The 24,142-nt window shown below is 39.7% G+C and overlaps 1 protein-coding gene across 5 annotated transcripts in view; it reads right to left on the bottom strand.

The window, feature by feature from the left end:
* The window catches only part of LOC311269353 (glutamate receptor 3), a 97,551-nt gene that overhangs the window by 1,596 nt on the left and 71,813 nt on the right, over positions 1–24,142 (bottom strand). For 3 of the 5 annotated variants that reach the window (XM_084373455.1, XM_084373454.1, XM_084373452.1), the window contains exons 10-15: positions 21,981–22,187; positions 19,763–20,136; positions 16,259–16,457; positions 8,950–9,197; positions 2,171–2,285; positions 811–1,059 (exon numbers count right to left, since the gene is read on the bottom strand). In XM_084373455.1, coding sequence (XP_084229581.1) covers positions 814–1,059; positions 2,171–2,285; positions 8,950–9,197; positions 16,259–16,457; positions 19,763–20,136; positions 21,981–22,187 — 1,389 coding nt within the window. In that variant the 3' untranslated portion in view covers positions 811–813. Of the gene's footprint in view, positions 1–810; positions 1,060–2,141; positions 2,286–8,110; positions 8,226–8,949; positions 9,198–16,258; positions 16,458–19,762; positions 20,137–21,980; positions 22,188–24,142 lie in introns of those variants that run through there. The other 2 variants (XM_084373453.1, XM_084373456.1) reach the window with 2 other exon arrangements.

The raw sequence follows: 24,142 nt of genomic DNA on the forward strand, positions 1-24,142 counted from the left end.
CGGAAAGGCAATTTAGTGGAACTTAAACTGAATTATTAGTTCAGTCCTCTCATGACTTGTGCAGCTAAGTTGATTTAGCTCAATTTGAGAGTTCAATAACAACCATCAGAGTCAGAAACATTATGAGTTCACTGATGTGAAGACTGACATCAGTACTAACTTTAAAGCCCCCCTCCAGTCAGTTTCTCTTCAACGTTCATTACCATCACAACCACACTGCCGCACTGGCAAGATCAACATCACTGGCATGGATTAGCGTTAGCTGCTGGAGGATGATGATCGACTCCCAGATTCTACTATGGTCAAACATCATTATTTCATATTAGCAACTGCTTAAATTTTGTGACTTTGAGCACAAAAAAATAACATTTTTGAATGTTTCAAACTACAAATACTTCAAACCTGGAAACATGGACTTCTGAACCGAAAAACAATTCATGTTTGTACGTTCAGAGAAGGTCTGAAAAGTAACACCGGAAATGTTCCTTTGGATCAACTTGAATTAATAAAATGTATATATTTAGGTTAAAGGACCAATATGTAAGATTTTTTGTTAATAAAAATGAACTAAAGTCATCAACAGAATGTGAATAAATAGCAGTTTTGACATTATGATGATAAATATTGTGTTGCAGAGATTTCCACTGGAGTTAGCATGCTAACCAGCTAGCTGGTCCGAAGCGGTTACCTTCTTGCATACTGCACCTTTAAGTTAATGATAAAATCCTGATTGATTCCCCTGGGTTCCTGTATTGTATTTCACATTACGTTTAAACTGACACAACATGTAAACAACAACAAAGGACGTACCCTTTAGATTTTAACACTCTCTGTCCCGTACACGTTGTAGCCTTCACGGTACGTGGCAAAATTCTGGGTGTTTGCCGGAGGGGCTGGCTTAAAGTTCTGGGCATTCTTTGCCAGCTTCAGTCTTTTGGTTTCTTGCCGTGACTTATAACAGAACTCTATCAAAGCCACGGTCATAGCCAGGCCAAGCCCTCCCACCAGAATATAGAAGACTCCTGCCACGTTGCTCAGGCTTAGTGCACTTGTCTTGTCCTGGGGGAGGTAGAGACCACCGTTAAGACACTTTGTACTGGCAGTGCGAGGCTGACCTCAAACAACATGTACACCAATCCTATATGTACATCCTGCTGCACTATGGCTAACTCTGAGGAGGATGCTAATTGTGTCTACAAAACCCTCTGAGATATAAATGCCTGATTTAGCCTACGAGTGACATAAATTAGAACAACTTAAATGTGTCTGCTTTCTACTCTAAAGAGCTGAGAAGGTGAATGTAGAGAGAGCTGCTATCTGTCCTGCTTTATGGTCTCTTTACGAGCCCACACATCTAGAGGAAGGCGGTCGTGGTCGTACAGGTCTACAGATTAAACCTATCATAGCTGCTCAACTTCAACACACTGCATCTGTACAATCAAAGTGGCAAGCTGTGGAGGGCGAATTGAACCATTTTGCTGCTATTAAAAGCCAAACAGTCATATTGAAATTAATTTATGTGAGTTTTACCATTTGCATTCCAACCCTGGGGGCCTTTTGTTATCCTGAAGCCAGTACATTCAACTTTCTCTACCTTAAAAAGTCGAATATCTGGCTTATAAACTTCCTTAAATTAATTAAATATGTAATTAAAAGTTCCTTGCTTTGACACTCCATCTATGAGACATGACTATTAAATACCATTTGACCACTTTATGCTCAGATGGTATTTAAAGGTCAGTTTGGAGTCAGAATAAGGATGCCTTTGGGGGAAACTAGCAGCTCGTATCGGAGTTAATAGACGCAGATTGCATACAAATGATGAAGAGCACCAATAAACTAATTTTCAATAAAGGTTTGGACGAGAAAAACAGCAGTATAATGGTTTCAATTCTATGATTCAACTTTTCAAAATTTTATGGTATGGATCAAAAAATGTGTGTGATCATGCTGCAATTTTACAAATCTAGGAATCGTAGAAATGGAGTCATGTCGATGTAAATGGATCATGATCAGAGTGTAAAAAAATCCGACTATGTGCGAAGATTTAGTTTTCATGTCATGTCCTGATTAACATGTCTGACAGGATGTGTGCTTTAGATGTTTGCACATGAACAGTTGGGTCAAAATGCATTTTGCAATCAGTATGAAAAGACCTGCAGCGACTGACCTTACTTCCCGAGTCCTTGGTTCCACATTCACCCTTATCGTACCACCATTTGTTTTTCAGCTTGTCTAAGATGCCTTGTTCACTGAGTTTCAATACTGCAAGGTTTACAGGAGTTCTTCACGTGGGAAATAACATAAATAACATTATATTATGTTATTTTATGTTATTCAACTTTTTTAAACTACTTTATACTGTGCAAAGCGATAGAGTAGGGTCCTGGCCAACACATCACAGATAGCAAGCAACACTACAGTATATATACAGTATATATATATCAATATATGACCTTTCATAATCCATGACTACCCTAGCATGCCAGACCCCACCTATATCGCTTTGAGTAATCGGCACACACTGATCACAAGAAGAGAAAAAGATTTGAACTTGCAGAATAAAGCAGCTGCTGCATAGCTTTAACAGAATGGAAGAAAAACAAGAGGCAGTAATTGCTGAGGGCACATTTTTTTTGCTATGGGCAGCCTTTTTTTTCATGTTTTAGCAAGGTGGATCTAACAGGAACCCTTTCTTGACTAACAGACAAAACACAACAGTTCAGTTTCATTAGTAGTTGGAGGCTAATGTCTCACAAAACTGCCCCTCGAAATCACAAAATTGTTAAAAACAGAAACATCTGGACCAAATTTAGACCGTTTTCACGTGCATGAATCAAGTCAGAGTGATCTTGGTTCATCAGTTTATCTATTCATAGTTAAAGGTCCTGAAAAATGTGCCTGTCTATTAAGACATTTTTTCAGGGCGTTTGTTTTGCGAGACATTAAGCTCACTTTCCCTGACTGACAGATTCCCAGGCTCATTTCCTTTCAGAAATAAAGATCAGTGTTTGCAATCGTCATCAAATATATTGTATTCACCACTGTCTCCTGGTTATATCTAACAGAACGCAAATCATGTTTTCAGATTATTTATATGAAAAAACAAACATAAAGTCATGCATGATGTTGAGTGGATGATCTGCAGTCCTGTTCTCCAGTCAGAGCTCTTTGAAAGGCAAAGTTATGATGATAAAATGCAGCGACAGACTGTACATGAACTAAACTGTTGTTTACCAGTGAAGATTTATGCGGTAACGATCCTACATACAGCGATCTGTAATTGTATTATTTGGACAGAAATAGGTTTTGGATGCTTAAGCTCAGAGACACTATGAGGATGAATCACAAACAAAAAATATGTCAAGTGGGTCGTTTTCATTCGTTTTGGGAGCAACAGCTAATAATCAGACATTTGTCATCATAATTGTTCTTAACAGTAGTTCATCTCAATAAAATGTGGCTACAGTAATTGTTTCCGTGTTACATTTACATCCATCCTTTCCTCAAGTTAATAACTGCTAGTCACATAAAAATACGAGTTACTCTACAGACTTGACTTTTCTTATGTTATTATAAATTATATATTTGCAGTTTCTTTTTAGCTGTAAGAAAAAAAAATCAATTGATGGTCATCAGATAAAGTCCCAGACCTCAGACACACCACCAGGTGGTGGCCATGGACTTTTAAATAATACGCTGAAATGAAGTGTCCAGGTTCATAGTTTAGATTCACTCAAATATATATAAACAGTATATACACTATATGTGTGTGTGTGGTAATTTCAGTGTATGGAAACAGATTACAGCAGCAGCTAGAAGGACAGGTTTGTTGTTTGGTTATACACTAGCAATGTTTGGACTCGTCATTTACTGTGGATAGAAATACACTATATTACATTTAGTCACAAAAGATTTAAGATCGAGATTTAAAGGGTGAAAAGCAAAATAACAATTCAGAGGAATCAAAGGGACTTCAGAGGTGAGAAACACAGCTCGATGGAGGTAACAGTGAGAAAAACTACATCTGTTTCCCTGCCCTTTCTAAGCAGCTTGGTTTTGTAATTATTTTGTCTGAGAGACATAAAATCAAAGTGTTTCTGCTCTGTGGCTCGTCGCAGTGTAGTCTGTGCTGGTGAATAACTCCACCTGACATTTACTGTCAAGAGAAAAACACTGTGAGCTGTCCTGAACCTCTGATGTAATAGCAGTTCACAGCTCGACGCAGAGTGAACTCAGACAGATTACAAAAACACGTGGTTTTACCAACACAGGGCATTTCTACAATTAACAGCTCAAATTAAAGCAAAAAACAACACTAACGCTGAACTTTTAGTTTGTGACGGTCCACAGAGCAAAATCTAAAAAAATTACACATATAGTACATGTTAAGGCCGGGCAATATATTGTTATTATATCATTATCTAGAGTTCGGACTTGGTTATATGGTGATATGACGTAAGTGTTGTCATTTTTTAACTTACAAGACTGTTCTTACTCACTTCAGTCATTATATCCACATTACTGATGATTATTGATCACAATCTCATTGTGTTAATATATTGTGAAAGTGCCGATCGTCATCCCTACAAGATTGCTGCAATGTCAGTACTGAGATATCTGGTGAAAAATATTGTGATATTTGAATTTGTCACTGAGTCCTACTAGTACTATGAGGAGATTTTAAAATTTGGACTGTATATTGTGATATCGTGACCCTTTACCTTTGAATTATATTCATTTGTGTAATTCATATTTTAACTCCTGTTCTTATCACAGCACATATTGTATGAGCATGTGACAAATGAAATCTTCAATCAGCTAATACAGTGCCTCTTTCTACACGTCTGAATAAAAAAAAAATACCTTTAACGGCAAAAGACCCTGTGAAAAAGAAATTTAAATACATGAGTCATATTACATGTCAAGTATAAGTACTAAGGTCGACAGGGAGCTCATGTTCCAGATGTATATATATAAAAACACACACAGTATTGTCACATAGTCACCTGCTTATATCGAAGCCACTGAAGCCTCTGTCTTCTCTCTGGTGACTGTCTGCCAAGGCTCATTAATTATGCATCCAGTTGACCAATCAGATTTCATTCAAGCCTGGCAGAGTTTGAGGTAATGTTCTCCAGGAAGCAGATAATAGGCGTATTTAATTATAATAATCTAAAGTGCATTGATTCTCTCGAGGAATACAGCTCCGCAGAGGGCACAAGTAAAATGTTGTTAGGTTACTAACTTTAAAAGCCTGCACTTATTAAACACTTGGATGACAATATGAAATATGATTTTAGTTTTGATGAATGAAAGGAGTACAAATCCAACGCAGTACAGGGGGTGGACAGAATATCATAAACACATGTGCAATCAACTGTAACGCAATGCAACAACTAGTGCTATAACAATTACATTTGTAAAGTTTAATGGTAACTTATTATTAATAATGTTAATGAGTTGGCGACAAATCTATGTGAATACATTACAGATAAATATACTTTTCAAGTATTTGAAGTATTCCCTTGCATCTTAAGAGACCTCTAAACTTCACAAAGAACGCATTAATTGTTGTATTGGATATGATACGTTGTTTAAGTGTTTCTGGTATTGTGTCCACCCTCTGCACCTGTTCAGAGTCAGGGTGTAAGGGCTGACCAAACCTCCACTCCCTCTGATTTAAGTCACATCAGAACTTTACCCTTCAGTCTCTCTGGAAAACAAGAAAACAGGATCTAAAAGCATTCATGAGCACACAAAATAAAACTTGCATGCACGATACTGACTCCCATGGCCAAATTAGGACATAAATCACATACTGTATAATGTCAAACATCATACAGTATGAACTATAAATTACCCACAAGGATGTAAATGTTTTAAATCACCGAGCTTTGATGAATGAAAGTACAATTACCAGTTGTAGATAAGTAATGTCTGAAAAGAAAGTTAATTAGCAGTGCTGAATTTGATTATGGCAGCCCAATGATGAGATTTCTCATATTTTCTCAGTGGTAGTTACATACAATATATTTCCATCCTATTATTCAATTATCTGTGCGTGCATTTCTGAAAGCGAAATAAGGACAAAGAAATGTGGCAGTCAGATGTGACTGTGTTACACTGATCATCTACTCTTTCTAACCGAGGGATCGAGGCAAGTTGCCGCTGAGAGAGGAGACGGCTTCTTTGTGTTATCCCATCACCAGTATCCATGTATCCTGCTCACTCAGGAATGGATGACTCGAGTCAATAACAGCAAAGGTTGCCTTGTCTCTTCTCTCACAATTTGCCACGTGTACTGTGTTCATGATGCAAGCTGAAGAGCAGAGGCAGAGATGGATCCACAGTGGGGCTGTTACTGCGCCCTGGTGTCTGAAACACAAGATCAGGGGCCTCATTTATACAAAGGCTGTGCAGCAGATTTAATTGCAAGGAGTCTTCATCTGTGTCAATATTTTTTAGATGATCTGGAAAAAGGTCCCAGTTCTTCTGCAGAGCTGAGGCTGATGTGCTCGGCTCTGCGGGGATAAAGTAAGCATAGATTATGCACGTGCACACAGCATGACAGACAAGCTTTACGATGATTATTAGTTGAGTTCTTGTCTAGTTTAACTCCTCTTCTTTGTTTAAACATGACATTAAAAGTGAGGCTATGTGACTTTTGGAAGAAGAAATAACACAATCTTACCTTTATAAATAAAAGTTGTATTCAGTTTGCTGCTACAGCCATACTTGGTCAGCCATGTCCAGTAGCTAACGGTGGCTAATGTAGCAATGTTAGCTAACTTTAAATTATAGATATGTGACTGTTGGAAGGATAAATAACTAAATCTTCCTTTTACCAAATGATTTTTTTAATTCATGTGCAGTGAATCTCAGTTTTCAGAATGCTGTTACAGCCTAACTTGGTCTGCTATGTCCAGCAGCTAATGGCGGCTAACGATATCTAATATAAGCTAACTTTAAATTATAGATATGTGAAAGACTCTCAGTATTCTTTGCTGCTACAGACTTACTTGGTCCAATATGTCCAGTAGCCAAGCTAACGGTGGCTAACGGAGGCTAACTTTAAATTAAAGATGTTGTAACTGACATTAGTTAGCTCACTGACTTTATGAATCATGACTGTTTGTGATACTGTCATACCATCTTTTAGCATGTCAAAATTAAACATTTCTATAGTTTTATTATAATTAATATAAATAAATAAAAGTAAACATACCAAAAATGTAATGTGCCATTGTCATGCACTGCCCAGTTTGGCCACTAGTGACTTTTGGTAAAAGTCACATAGTCTCACTTTAAGATGTGGGTGCATCTTCACTTAGCTTTATGCTCAATATGAAAAACAATCTTAATACAGATTCAAATCAAATCCTCTTGTACAAATGGGGCCCCTGGTCATATCTTATACTCTACTACTGCAGGGTTTACCAGGTCAGGGTGGCCATGGATAGACTTTGACTGGCCTTGGATCAAGACCAACCAAAGGTGTTCTGTCAGTCTTACGCTGGATTTCGGTGAGAGGATGTTGGACAAAAAAGTTTGGACCGTTAGTTTTCACTGTGCCATTAGAATTCTCACGTTTGCCTGCGATGCTTAGTCCCCTCAAGACAACGCTGTTCCCCGTGCCTGCCCTAACACCCAGGCGGCAGATTGGAGAGTGCATACATTGCTCGACTTGGAGGATATGATCATAAAATCGGATTAGATCCTTCTGGCATTAGTTTGAATGCTTCAAAGCTTTCATGTTGGCCTGTAGATATAAAAAACGGAGGGAAAGATGGTTTCCATCTTTCATAACTACAAGCCAAGAACATACAACTACTCTGTCACAAATACACCATCAAGCAGTTTTCTAATATTCTCCTATCTTACTTCTAATCTTTGGTTTATCTCACATTATTGGGCTTTTTTTCTCCTCCATTAGCCAAGTAAAGGGTTCCCAGTTGATCACATTTGCATAATAAAAATGTAAAAAACAGACATGTTTATCTGTAACTGATTAACAAAGGTATTTGGGCCCAAAGACTACAGCCAGTGACGACAGCCTTGCCGATTACTCTGTTCTAGGATACCCGACTTTGGTGACATTGAGGCTGACCTTAGAGTCACCTCCCCCGCTGCCGCACTCTCCCTTGTCGTACCACCATTTGTTTTTCAATTTGTCCAAGAGGCCTTGCTCATTCAGTTTTAACACTGCCAGGTTAACAGCATTTCTTGAAACGATAAAACATAACTTGTAAGAAAATGAACAGGTCCGTGAGAAATCTAATATAGAATATTAGTAAAAAATAGTGATAATATCAATGGTTCATAAGGGGAGCACGGAAGGAACAAATTGGTAAATAATTTCACTGGTGTGGAAGGGTAAGAAGCATTTTTACAGCAAAGAAAATGTTAAATATTAGAGAGGTGGCATGGAGGGTTACATTGCTTGTAACTGAAGTGTGCGGGATGGGGACATTCTGTCATTGTTGAATTAGAAGTAAGAACATTCAGCATGCGGCTTAACATTCATCACAACTGACAGACCAGCATTGTAACTAGCAAAGAAGACATATATCAGTGTTGAATTAGAAGCAATGCAAAAGAGCACCACAGAAACCGGGAGGGAGGAGAGGTTGGAAGGGAAAAGAGCAAAACAAACAAGGTCGGGGAAGGTGAGAGTGCAACATTCACATTCAGATGGATTTACAGACTAATATACCAAAAACCTTAAGAGAGAGAAGAAAGTAACAGAGACACAAACCAGATACACAGGACAGAACAGAAAAAGGCTAAACGTGTTGATTAAACTTATAAAACTCTTCACTCATTGATGCACTTGGAAAAAAAAAGAAGAATTAAAGGAGTGAGGAAGAAGAGAATGGCAAAAGGAGACATCAGGGTAGGTGGAATACTATAACAACATGGAGGATATTGTTATATTATCCCACCCACCTTAATGCAGAGCCTTTAGGTGTGGCCACGCCGTAGCCCTTAGAGTCGAGGTTTCCGCCCACTTTCATGGTGTCACACGGCTTCCGCTGCTCTATGTACTCGTTCATAGTGGACTCGAGTAGAAACGCGAACTTTCCCTTCGACTTTCGTACTCGAGAAACCCCATCTGGTGTTGTCTTGGCAAAGACCGAGGGCTCGGCCGATTTCATGTAAGACCACATTTTCTCATAAACGGCTATTTTGGAGCGCTGCATTTGAGGACACAGAGAGAAGATAGAGACAGTTTAGTTATGTACTTTGACAAGCATAAAAAACATTCACAGTGAGCTGCTGTGGGTTTGAGTACAAGGAAAAGTTTGACATTTTGGGACACTTTCTTACATAAGAGGATCGATATCACTCTGTGTGGAGCTGGAGCCATGAGGCCGTCAGCTTAGCTACATTCAGGGACTGCATGAAAGTTATTCGGGTCAGAAGGAAGACGCTGTGTATTACCTAAGTCAAAATGGACAGCAATGATTTGACCTATATTTAATTAACAAGATATTTAATATTCTTTATTGTTTGTTGTAAATATATACTCATTACAAATTTGATTGTATATTTCATTTTCTAAAAAAGCAGGACCCTCCCAAGAGTTACTTATGTTTTCTTTGGTATCTCTCGTTGACTTACAAGTAAACTGCGACATCCTCCAGCCAATACCTCAAAATAATATGTTTATTGCAAAAACAACACTCCATTTAGGAGAAAATAGCTGCTAAATAAACAACTATTACTGCCATCAAATGAAGACACCTTCTCTGGAGGATTCACATTGAATCACTGACAACTATAAAGACCAACATCACTGCCCTCTAATCGTTTTTGGTTCTTGGTTTTATCTTGTTATTGTTGTTTTTTTTTTTTGGAATAAATCTCACAAGGGATGAATTAAATAAAATATAAATCAGAGATTAGAAAAAGGCGCTCCCCTGTTCTCCCCCAAAAAAGTCTGGTGTAGTCTTTTTTCAGCTGGAAACATTTTCACACAGTCCCTGAGCGTAAACACTAGAAACAGGGGAAACTGCTGACCTAGTGAAACATAGTGTTTATGCTAAGCTAACTCAAATCCCTGCTCCAGCTCCATAATTAACGCAGAGACATGAGGGTGATGTCGATCTTCTCATCAATCCCACAGCAAGAAAGTCAATTAGAGCATTTCCCTAAATGTCAAACTGAACCTTTAAAGTAAAACAACTGCTGCACTTCAGTCCCTGACGTCACATTGGCATCACAGTTTCTGGCCCACATGTCAGCGCTCAGAGCGCGGTGGACAGTGTTGTAATCCGGAGTGGATTCACTCTCTACATGTTAGCAGTGCAGCAGAGGTAGTGGGCTTTTTGCCAGCAGCCTGAAGTCTGACAATCTGGCAGCTCAGCAGAAGCAAAACGCAGACCGTGTTTGATATCAATATTAACAGACAGACGTGACCTCGTCCTCCTCTTCAGTTTGTGCCCCGACCAGCAGGTCGCAGCTGGAGTCACACCACCATGGTTTTTAATTTTTAGTTATATCAAATTAATCGTTCCACACAACCATGTTATAACGACATCTGACTATTTAAGTTTGTGCAGTTATATTGAGTTTATGGCCTGTTGTGCATCATCTAACCCTCCACCAAATACATAAAAATGGTCAGTATGTATTCATCTTTTTTTAAAACGATTATCGTCATCATTGTATTCATTATATCCAAATGTCTTCACAATTGGGAAAATAAAACCTATTTTAACTTTTTAGGAAAGGTGATACATTTCTTACTTTCTTTCCCTTTAATTTGGTTTTCCACATTAAACAATCCAGTTACATAATCGTTAAAATCATGAGTGACCAGACCTCGTTATCACAGTCATTTGTTCAAGCATGATTTCATGAATCCACACGATGGATAAGCCAAACACCATTTGAAGGAGTTTATGTTCTCCATTGTCTGACAGTGTGTAGAAGTCCTTGTGTAACGCCGCTGCCTTTAACACATTTGACCTGCTTACTACGAGACTGACGGCTTCACCTCTGTGGCCCAGTCAGCTGCCAGCTGGAGCAGCTACAGACACGCACAGCGCAGCCCTGCTCTGACACTCAGTACACTGCTAAAAATGGCCAGCGAGAGGCTGATCGCTGGTCACCGGGGAGCTGGAGTACACAGCTGTCTACAATAGAGGGGAGAAACACAGAAGCTGCACTAAACTGGGCTAACGTGACCTTCTGCTGAGCTCAGTGAGGGAGGCAGCGCCTCAAAGGAAACTTTGGGTTGAAACTTTTTGATATTTTTGACATATTTTTACATGTCTGCGAGGGGCGGCTTGTCAGGGTTGTGATTAGGGATTGACGGCCGGTTTCGTAATCGCTCTGGCAAACAGGAAGTAGAAGTGTGAACAAGTATGGGAAGTCAGAACTCTGAAACTACATCTGTTTTCTATCTTCTACTATAGGACATTTGATTTTCATATATTAATGACCCTCCTCTATTTTGAAAATACAACAATAAGCTATTTGTGTATTGCTTTTATATTGCATGTTTCATTATTTGAGTTGTCCTTGGCAACAGGGCAGAACTGCATGTATTTCCTGGCTTATTTATAGATTTAATAAAGAGGAATCCAGTGTGCGTGACCGGTAGCGGTGTGATTCAGTCCCACATCACATCTGGCAGGTGAAACTAAAAGAAAAGATCGGAGTAAATTGTCAAACTATGTCAGCTCCATGGTGTGCACGCGAGTGTTGTGTAAATAATTCACCGCAGAAGTAATGGATTGTGGGCTCGGGCTAGTACGTGAATCATTCTTGACATATGCACGATTTCCGTTCAGCTGAGTGTTCATGTAAACACTCTTAACATGACAATAATAGCTGATGACAGGCCTGACCGTAGTGTGAAAACAGACATTTTTCTCTGAGTTAGATGAAGACGCATGCTTGTCAGGAGCAGGTCGGTCGTCCCTCTTGATATCTGTTAAAAAAAAAAACTCTCCCCCATGCTGTCAGAGTCATAACTCGCTGCTGCAGTCGTGGCTTAACGATGACAAATTGTTCAATAAATTAACTTTAATTAATCGCGACAATCTTTTAACTGACAAACAGGTCGAATCCTCTGACTCGCGAGGAACTTTTACTGCCCCTCAATCCATTCTGGAAATAAACTGGTCTCAACTCTTCGAGCTACCAGTTCATCTGTCAGCTGCTGACTGAAGGGCTGAGAGTGATTCACGGCCCTCTGTGAGCGTCTGTCACTCTGTCATACGGAAAACAGAGACGACAGGCCAAACAAAGCATGTGCAATCTTCCCGACGTTTTTGTTTTTATCGGGACGCTTATTTACGTGCCTGGTGGAGGATGTAATCAGAACTCATTTACTGTATGTTCATGATCAGTGGGAAGAAATTAATAAACTAATTAATAGCGGGGTTCATTTAGCAGCAGCGCTGGGATTAAAGTAAAGTCGATCCCTGTAACAACTTTTATGTAAGAGAAAGTAAACAAACAGCTAATTTGTCTGTTTCAGCGGCTTGTTGAAAGTTATTGTGAAAAATTCTGTCCAAAATCTGCCCACTAAAACCTCTAAAGCTCGCTAATTAACACATTGTGTCTTGTTTGTTTTCACCTGTACAGAAAACTTTGATGCAATGGGGGAAACGGTTCCAGTAAACAACTCCTCGTGAAGCAATTACCTCTCGGAAAATCCTACTTTTAAATTTCTGTTTGTGTGCAGATTAAACAAAGGAGATAAATCAGGTTAATTAGAGAACTCAGAGGTGCTGGAAGGCAGATTTTTTTTTTTTTTTTTACTTTGTACAGAGAAATGCAAGTCGTTGCCGCCCTGCTTCTAATCTTTATGCTAATCTAAAATAATAATCTTTAATATTAGTACTTCATCTTTTTAATCTAACTTTCAAAAAACATTAAAATGTTCAAAGTGTGTTTCTAAATCCTCTCTGAACACCAGGAGAGAATAAAAGTGAGTGTTTAGATAAACGATCATGTAAGTTGTCATCATATATTACATGCATCGAGGAGGCTGTGTGATCTGGATTATTTGACGCTCCTTCTTTGAAGATCACTGTAAAAGGTATTTACGGCTCTTATTAATCGCGCTTTGAATCACCAGATTTCATCAACCGTTGCTCAGAGTGGCTCCTCTGCGCTGACATTTCCAGTTTGGAGGAAGAAAGGCAGTCAGGATGGAGTCACTCCACGCCTGTCAATTATCTCCTGAGGAGCACCTTTGACAAATCACAGCCTGCCAAATACATCACGGATTAGCACATCCGCCGCTGCTTATGGAGCTGCTGTTACTGAGGTGATTCACCAGGAAGCCTCAAAAATGATCAGTTTGATAAATTTGATGTATTTTAATTTTACCGACATGACAAATGAGTATTTAAGGGCGTCTTCATGTGCCAATCACCTACAACATCATCATCTCTTTTATAATGTTGATAAAAAGATTAATAAAGATTAATCCAGTGGTTCACAACCCCGCCCCACAACTTTTATCAGGCATGAAGAAAGGCAGGGGAAGCAAGTAATAAAACAGGATCCAAGCTGAATTTAAGTGAAATGAAGGCCAACACCAGAGCATCGACACACTCTTAAACTTAATCACTCACTTTATATCCGCGCCCCAGTTTGAGATTCTCTAAGTTGATAGGACAAACGGAGCAGTCTGCTAAAAAAGTTTCTGTTTGACGGCCGAACTTTTGCTTGCGTTGTCGCTCTTATCACTTAATAAACTCATTCCACTCGTAGGTCAACATATGGGTGTTCAAACAAAGTGAAATTGGCAAACAAGCACAACTCTGACAAACTTTGGTGTCTTGTTTAACACCGCATCTGTTGTCCTCGCAGTCATTATGACAGAGCTTGTCCTGCAAGTTTGAATTACAACACAATAAAAGCAGAGAGTCTTTGTATGTGCTGTATTAAACACATTTATCTGGGATTTCAGAGAAAACTACATTTAATATGAATGCTAATTTATTCACCTTAAATATTATATCACCAAATCTGTCTCAATTTTATTATCAGTGTCCTTTAATTGTGCTGCAGTCTCTTCCATTTTTCAACATGCTGCAGTTCTCATTCTCCGTCTCGTCTGAACAGCTGCAGTTTTCACAAGTTGAAGTAATGTTTTAAAGCACTGCAGTGCAGGAGACAGCGAGTTACAAATGACCTCCTCCACACCGATCATGGTGATTGCTCCATTTCTATGCTTTTAGACCTCGGTTCAGTTTGGCACAGCGGACCGCGCCATTCTGCTCCAACGCCTTTATAAATGAGCCGGGTCACAGAAACATTAAACATGCCTCAGCTCGGTCACACCCCTGCGAAATCAGTCCTCTCCACACACAGACAAGAATATTTCACCCCAGAGGTAAAAATGCTGTCGTCTTTTCTCGCGTTGCTTTTATTTGATTATGTTTGGACTGACTCTGTCCTCTCCTGCCAGAAGTGAGTGTAAAATGGAGCAGATAACCGAACCAAACAGACAGAAACATGCTGTTCCATCCTGACTGTATTTACACAAGCTGTCTGTAAATCTCCGAAGAGATTGTGTGATGTGATTTTGTAACTCCCCGTGGACTAAAGCAGAGACTGAAACTGACACACTGTCCCTCCCTGTTCACTACCAAATCTAACCAGCGTTTGTATTTATCAAACGTCTCAGACTTGCTTGGAGCAATCACACCAAGAGACCGACTAGGACTAAAAATAGACACAGCTCAGCGCCGGACATTGGTTGTGAATGACATTTCCATTTCCGAGGAATAGGACGCCGTCTTTGAGATTGCAGTTTTGTGACAGAGGACCACAAATTGGAATTATAATGACATCTTGGAGTTCTTCTTGAAAGTTTTTTTCCCTGAAGTTTCAAACGCAAACACAGAAGAACCCTGATAATCTGTTCATTTCACTTAATTCTCTGTGAATCGCTGAGACGTGTGCTGCGATTAATCCTTACAATTTGAGGCAGACCATCAATTTGATGTATATGATATACTAACTCAAAGGCTGACGGGCTTACACAGTCTGTCACCTTCATTTTATACAGGTTCTTATGCATGTAAAGGATCTTGAAAGTTAAAGAAGCTCCTCTCTCCCACAGAAACACTGCTCCTGAAACGCCTCACCAGTAGTCCTGCCTTTAATTTCTGTCACCATGTCACACATTTGCATAATTTATGCCTAGCGGCTAGTTTGGCACATTAGAACTGATTTAGCACAGCTGCTCTGTTGTTGTTAGCGGTGCTGGCTCAGGCGTGTGTGAGCTGACCAATCAGAGCAGACTGGGTATTCAGGAGGGGGGGCCTTAAAGAGACAGGAGCTAAAACAGAGCGTTTCAGACAGAGGGGGAATACAGAGCTGCAGCACTGGACAGTAAGAGAAAACTGATGTGTTTTTTGAGCATCATTAAAGCATGTAAATCTATTCTAGTAGTAACTAGACATGACAATAAGCACAATATGTCTCCTTTAATGTTTTTAAGACAGCAACCTTATAGGTTCTTTATTATTAGGATGTTAATGCGCTGTGCGTCCTTGATGAGAGTATTTATGTCCTTGCGTTTGCAGCACTTATGAGCAGCACTGATAGAAATGAATCTGCATATTAGTGGAGCCGCACTGAGGCTAATCAACATTTGGTTTATGACTCTATTGATGGTTCAACGAGGGAGCATAATTGTCCCAGACGCGCAACAGAATTTTTCCTGTTGCCAGAAAGTATCAAGCTGGGGGGAAAAACACATTTTTGATTTCAGAGAGAACCAAAGTTAATTTTGTGGACAAAATGGATTCGCAACCAGGCTGATAACAGGCGATCTCTCCTCTCATCCTAATACCATAATTTAGTTTTGTGATGTTCTGCTCTGACACTTGAAAAATATGAGCTCATCTTGGCCATCCGTCCCAAAGCAATGTCTTTTAAATTACTTAACAAAAACAAATGTATGCAGTTTCCTTTAGCTCCTGTAGTAATACTTAATTCCTTTTTTTTCCTATGCACCACTGTTTTATGATGTGCTGAATTAATCGCGTGTAGCTGTAGTATTAGCTCTTTAGAAGTGCTGTATCAGGGGAAAAAATACAATTCTAGACATTATTCTATTGATTAATCATTCGATTTATTACCTGGCAGGTAATAAATCAAAAACCCACAGCGAAGCTCCAGAGACTTCTTCAGCTCTGTGATCTTGGCCAACATTAACTACCGTCAGAGCTGCTCTCGTTATGCAGCGGCAGCATGGACGACAGCCAGTTGAGACACTCACCCTAAAGAACTCCTTAGTGGAGCCTGAGTCTAACGTCCCATAGGCGATCTCCGTCTGCTTGGCCAGGTCCTCTGCGCTCTCGATCGGAGACACCATCCTCTCCACGGTGAGGAAGGCGGCGAGGTTAGCCGTGTAGGAGGAGATGATGATGAGGGTGAAGAACCACCACACTCCTCCAACGATACGCCCCGACAGAGACCTGAAAGGGGCAAACATAGCAGACAGAGAGCAAATCTACATAGGGTGGGGAAGAAGGATCGTTTTCCAATGTGTCTCCTGTGTTTGGCTTGTTGTCAGCTCAGATGTATGATAGCACTTTAATTTGAGAAACTTTATACTTATTTTGAGAAGGACAGAGTAACATACTCCAGTTCAAGTAAATTAAAATTGCACTTTAATACACTACTTGAGTTAATGTACTTACTTTAATGTGCTCCATGCTCACACACATGTGCATGAAATCATCTAAATTACATATCATTAACTTAATGTAGCGGCCTTTACAGCTGATTAATTCTTTCAAAGTACTTTTAAAAAGCCTCATTTAGTCAATATAACTGTGTCCACAATTAGTTTTGGAGCTTATTCAGGTGAGCAACCAGGTGAGATAGCCAGAGATGCTCAGCCCAACAGCAGCCGAAACCCAGCAGTCTGCAGAATCATGCCAGGCCTGTTACGAATCTGTCCAAGATTACTTGGGTTCATTCCAGGAACAACACCGGCTAAGTTGTGCCTGAGTACAACTATACTGTGTTTGTTTCTGTCCTCGTCTTCAACCAAGCAACTGTGAGTATTTTGTTGTTTCAGGTAGTAAATGTATCTGTTGGTTTAAAGCTGCAGCCAGTGTTTGGTGCAGGAATTACTTTATGTTAAAAAATATTACGTCATCACCACAAATTCAGACCAGAGCAGACAGAACAAGTCTGAAGAAAAATATCCATGAGACTGTCTGCTACTGAAGTCAGGGTGTGATGAGCCAAGGCGCTCCGTCACACAGATACTCCCCATCCTGCTCACTGGTCCTTAACCAATTCTTCACAGCAAAGACTCCAACCTTAAATCCGTGCCTAGCAGTGCAACTCTAGGTTCATATATTTAAATTTGACTATTCTCTCTGGTACCATCCCCAACTTCTGCAATCACACACACATTCCTCTGAATGTCCCGCTCGCAGATGAACTCACGTTTCCCATTTCAAATGGGGATCCATTTGGACCGCTTCGCTGCATTGCCGATGTGCAGCTCTGGATTTCCCCTGATATATTGTTTTCATAGCTTATTTTATGTCTTCATGCTATCCTTGGGGGCGCTTTCAAGCTGTAAATATTTTGTTCGTCTTTCAAGGCTGCATTCAAACCCTACAGTATGGTGTGACTCCACCATCAACGTTTTAGACAGGCTGTTATTCTGGGCAGGTTTTCTATAAGTCTCATCATAAATGGTTTATACTTGGGATAATCATCAAGAATGATGTCACATTAAAGTGTAATTCTGTTGTTTTAAACCTGGGCTCTTTGTTTACGTATTTTCGTGTGTTAATGATAGGTACAGTACATAAAATGTCGGAACTGGTCCACGGGCTGCAATAGCTGCAATGCAATCTTTGAGGGCAAAAATGCACTTGAAGTTACTGTTTTTTGCCACTGACAGACTCAGATCCCTACAGCAAAGGATCCCTACAGAGACATTTTTGTAAAATAATTAAAATCCTTTCTATTTAACCAGAAACACGTTACGTTGCTCCCATCAGACTCCATTTACAGAACCAGTAATCACTTCATTCACACTCAAAAACAAAAGAAAGTCATCAAAACCATCTTGCTCCGTCCTTCCACTGTTCCAACAATAACCAACCTGGTTCAAGTTGACATTTGGTCGAGGAGTCAATCATTTGCCAGATTAACAATCTTAGCTTGAAAGTGGCAAAAAGAAGCACTTATTGTGGATTTATTTTAAGGATTTAAGGATTACACTGCAACCACTGCAGGCCTGCTTTGCAGTCGTCAGCCGAGGTGACCGATTCCAACACTTCTGTCACCTAATAGTCATTCACACACCAAAATATGTACGACCATACTTGAGATGAGTTAGTCTAAACATGGTTGAGCCAAAGTTGTGGGTTCTAGCCACAAAAAGAAGAAGTGGAGATTACGGTAAGTGGGAATGCATTTCCTCTTCTGGTGACAGTAGTGACCTGGAAGCTGCTTGTCAATGTCAGGGCTTTAGAGTAAAATGATAGAGTCAGCAGTTTCCATTCATTTTTTGTACTGTGTAGAGCCACAGCTCTGAGTCTTCCAGCTCTCCACAAGCTGCTTCGCTCCTACTGCAGCACTGTGTTAAGTTAGGTTCGACTGCATAAACCTGCCTACCTGAGCCCATATCCATCACAACTGTAACCATCAGATGCAGCTGTCACCTGTCTCAGTCAGTTAGCTGGACAACTTACCATGCTGACAATCTGCTGAGAGGCTGAGAATCCAGAGTATGGACAGTGAAAAGCTATTCTGATGCACTGATCACTCACTGACTTTAATTAAGAAACTACACGGTGGTTAAGTGAGGAACTGAGGAAATTAAAAGCTATCATTTGTTTTCAATCTTCGGATGTTTTTGTAGTGATGAGTGATTTTTCTTGTTAAATGATCCTGTATATTTTTAGAGTTGCATTATTCGATAAACTTTTTTACTTGCATATATTTTGACCCTATCTATCACGTTTCTTCTTCATGAGTACTAAAAATAAAAGGGCTGTTCTCTGTGAAAAGAAGAAAAAAACTTGCAGAATGCTGAATGTCCCACGATTAAAAACCCATATTTTTCCATCAGCACATCATTAATCACTCCATTCGCTTTCTAATCCAAATCTATGAAACCTCTTCTCATATTATCGGTCATTGCTCTTCAATCAGCGTCTCTAAAATCTTCCAAAGTCCCCGAAGAAACGATGACAGAGTCAAGAATCCTCGAAGAAAAGGTCAGGGACGCCACAACAGTGATGACTAGGAGATGGATGAATGAATAGAAGGGATGGGTGGATGACCGTTGTATTGGGAAAATGCAGTTATGGTGCTGATGTTTTTTTTCCGCACACAATACATTATATGCACCAAGTTGATGACCGTAAAATGGAACATGCAGCAAAAACACGGTAGCCCTCCAAGAGTCATGAAGAAGTCAAGCAGCTACTTTGAGTGAAATGTAATGACCCCTGTGCATTTTACAGCCCTCAGCATGGTGGATATAAGTTATTTTGTGGATGCAAAGCATCACTGCCAGCATGCAGCTTCAAAACAAATGGATGCACAGCAGAGTGGGTTTCAGAGAAAGAAAATGGGAGGGAAGTGCAGTGGAGTGAAGCATGAGGTTGGGTGGACAGCAGCAAAGCTCAAAATAACCTATATGCACCATGGCAGGGTGGAGATGTATGTGTACGGGACTATAAAATGCAGAGAGATGACGAGGACAGCTGAGAGGTGACGGAAGAGTGGAAACACAACAACCAACCTTGGTGAGATATCGCATCCTTGCTGCATGAAGGCGCCCAGGGAGAACCACAGGCTATTAAAAATCCCAAAGTCGTTCGGAGGGTCTGGGGGGCTCTGAGGGTCTTTGACCTCATCGTTCTCGTCCAGATGCCACTCATAAGGGCTGAAGCGGCTCACCAGGAAGAGCACCACGCTCACGCCGATATAGGCAAAAACTATACACATCCAAATCTCGTATGCCAGTGGGTCCAGGAAGGAAAACACGCCCGGCTTGGACTTTTGAGGCTTCTTAATCATAATGGAGATGCCCAAGCTCATAAAGGGCTTCGAGAAGTCTATCACTTCTTCCCGTACCAACGTTATAGTTAGAGGAGCCACGGCTATGTCAGCTCTCTGTGAAAATGAAAACAGGCACAGAGGGAGTTAGTCTCACAGAAGACATCATGAATAACCAACCAAAGTGTTTAATATTGATTTAATAAAGGAATTATTGATAAAGCCAAAGTCAAACCATGACTATATCTAAGTCTTATAACATATCTCTCACAAGTACAAGGCCAGGCACTCAGTTTTAAAGTGCATTCATGGACTAAACAAATTGGACACGCTGAAAATGCAGCAGATTCTGAATAGCAGACCTGGGAGAGGGAATCTGCCATTTGAAAATGAGTCACTCAGCATTTGTGTTGGCTAATGTCTTTGTCTCGATCCAAATCTCCTCCATGAATCAAGCGGAGGGTTGGAAGACAGAGGTGGAGGAGCCGTTATGTAAGCAGTCCATGAAATGTGAATCAGCCTCGTTAAATGCACCTCCATTAGATCCTCTGCAACGCCTGACAGCCTCGTCAATTAGCATCTCGCTGCGGTGACAGCGGGATTGTAACTGAACTTAAAAATATGGAAATATTTAACACAAAGGATTCACGTCTTAGATAAAGTTAGGAGGAGCCAAAGCAGGTGTCCAGTGTTCATCCTCGCTCATTTACATCTGAATTGCTAATTAATATAACATTACAGGAGGAGGTCATCTCTTTCTGTATTAAGCTGTTAATACTGCGAGGGCTGCAGGACAGCGGAGCGGCCTATAAAATAGTCATAACCGCAGAAACTACAGGTGTAAATTGAGAAACTGAAACGCGGTTTGCATGCAGATTTTCTTCAGTCTGCCGTGTGCGAGATTTGACACATTATTCATTCAGCAGCTGAGGTCTCATAAAAGATGCAAATCATCTTGTTAAAGCCAGTTCAAGTGTGAGTGAGCCACAAGGTGCCTGATAAAAGCAGTCCGCGGTTTCACAGTTGACCGAGAGGTTTCCAAGACTCACTCAGCCCACTTTGAACAAAAAGTACACTTTTTTCCTACATTTTAAATTGGATGCTTGTTTTATTTTTTTAACATGACTGATTAACATCATTATCTTTTAATTATCAGGCGCAACACAGGTATAAATGATGGCAGGATATTTTTCTAATCTTTCTTTATATGTGCTCGGTTTGAAAACGGACTAAGTGAGTTTTATAAACCTCTCTTCTGTTCAAATACAGAGGATAAGGACAAGTCTAAGGATGCACCGATTGTGAAATTCTTGGCTGATACAATTTTCTAAAACGAAAATTTGGTTGATAGCAAAGCCGATGCCGATGTTATTTTGTTGTGGTTTATTTGGTATTGTTGTTATTTGTTTATTTATTTATTTACAACAAAACCAAATATGTCTTGTCAGGAAAACAATGAAATCTTCATTATAAAAACAAATAATAGTCTTTTGGTCTTCAAAGAGACTTCTGTTTCTGGATACAAATAGGATTTTTTTATGAAACAACGAGGTCTATGTTTGTAGGAAACTTTTCCGTAATGTAGTAACACACTTAGAACAACAATCTCAGCCACTCAGTGACAAAAACAAGCACTTTCAGCATTAAAAAGATCCTTCGAACTATCTAACTTCTAACTGCTTCAAAAGTCTTTTTAGCCCGCTATACAACCACCTACTGAATGACACAACAGATAAACTTTGGCCACCGCCATGTGTAAATGTCATCTTATTTGCGAAATGGCCAATAGTAGTCAACAAGGCAAATTTGGCTGATACTGATGTCGGGCAGATAAATCGGTGCATCCCTATTCAAGACATTTACTATCTTTAACAACAATCTGAACAGATCTAAAGGTGTTACGTAGCATTAAATGACAAATTATGAACAGTTATCGGCTACATGGGCGGACTGACACTTACCCCATAAACCAGTTCACCCACCATCCCGTTCCACGTCTTGGTCTCTGGATCTCTGGCTCCGTACTTCCCATCCGGAACTACTGACAGCTTATATTTTATCCCCACATGTTTTGCAATTTCAGAAGCTAAATCGACACAGTAGCCTTCATATCTGTCATTCCCATCCATCTGCATATAGTTTTTCTTGTACATCACATATGGAGCTTCCTGTTAATTAGACAAAATTTTGAGTACATTGTAAAGACAGCACACATCCACAAAGGCCAGACCTCGAGGGTCACACATGGCCTTGACTGGTACTGTAGCATGCACGCATGCAGGAGTGACAAACAAACAGACGTAGGGGGAACATAAAAAGACAAACAGAGCAGAAGCTAAAAGGATCTACACAGCATCAGTTACAGGCATGTCACTGAGGGACTCGACAGACTAAAAAAGCGGGCCGCTGCAGGAGTAAATAGGCCGAATGGGCCAGCAGGGAGAGTTAAGCATCTAACACATATAGAGGAGGCAAAGCAGGATGTCAGGACTCCCTCATGCTAACCTCATCCACGATCTAAATCTGTGGAAATGGGCGATAGGCGGGGGGTTGCATGTGCTTTGCATCAGCGTGGCACGAGGAGGAGGACAAGCTGAATGGAGCACTTTTCCAGTTCATAAAGTAAACGTCAGCGACAGCAGAGACATAAAAGACATCAAGCACATGGAGTTTAACCCTCACAGAAACATGTGAGCCACTTCAGAAGATAAAGTTGTATGAGCAAATAAAGCGTCATACTCATTCAATTTCCTTTTCAGTCATTGCTGCTATGACAATAAAATAATCTGCTTGTTGTCTTGATTTTACTGTTTGACTGTTACATATCACCTCTGCGCCTTGGATCTCAATACGGTATCATGTAATTCCTCCAGAAAGTAAAACATGTTTGCCATTAAGTTTCCTTTAGATGAGCTGATGTCACCTTATTCAACAATGATCATTTACTTTGTCATATAAAAACATGTTTTTCAGAGGTTATTTGACTACGAAATAGAGCTGGGCAATATATAAATATCATATCTGTACCACGATATGAGAATATATATCGTCTTTGGATATCGTCAGTTATGGAATGTAACTAAGTACATTTACTCAAGAACTATACTTAAGTACAATTTTGAGGTATTTGTACTTTACTTGAGTATCTCCATCTTCAGCTACTTATACTTCCACTGTTTTTGGATAACTTTAGTTACTAGTAACTATGTATTCCTTTTGATTTAGAGCCAATAATTTGTTTATTGAAAATAATTTAATTTAATGTTGAGGCAATCAGATAAAAAAAAGAAACAATTCAGAAAATATCGCTTAATATCGGATCTGACAATCTCGGAAAATCAATTTTGTTCCTTAAGTACATTTAATTTTAGATACTCGAAGACTTTTACTTAAGTATTATTTGTATGGGTGACATTTACTTAAACCAAGGTGATATTTTAACACATTATCTTTACTTTTACCCAAGAATGGGGGTTGGGCACTTTTGGGTACTATTGTTATATAAAATGGCGTGTGTGTAAAAGCATGTTTTTCCTGGTTTTAAAGGCTGCCTTACAGTAAAGTGATGTAATACCAGACTGTTCTACTTGTTCGAGTCAGTTTATCCACATTACAGATGATTATTTATCAAAAATCTCATTGTGTTTATATTTTGTAAAAGTATCATCCTTACAATACTGTTAAAATATCGATATTGAGGTAGTTGGTAAACAAATATCTAAATATGTGATTTTGTCACCCACTCTTTGCATTTCTGAAGTGCTTTTGAGGAGATTTCAAACTATTGAGACATATGGAGATGGTGGATTGCGTTATAGGCTAAAAACACAGTAATATTATTTTAAGTCCATATCGCCCAGCCCTACTACAATACAAGTCGTCTACAGAGGAGGCTGCCATGTGATGCTTTCACAGTCTCCAGCAGTTCGACTCCTTTGTTGTTTGAACTTCTTTACCTCCTCTTCCACTCTGCAGTCATGTGCAATGTTACAGAAGACAAAATGAAAGCGTAGCATCCCTATAACAGGATGCCCTTTCATTATGATACTTTAAAGTTATGGGATGTAAGAAAAGCAACATGACGTTAATGACATGACTGATGCATCTAAAATAAGAGTCGTCT

The sequence above is a fragment of the Pagrus pagrus genome (genome assembly GCF_965226575.1).
Source record: "Pagrus pagrus genome assembly, chromosome: 14".
Classification (NCBI taxonomy): Eukaryota; Metazoa; Chordata; class Actinopteri; order Spariformes; family Sparidae; genus Pagrus; species Pagrus pagrus.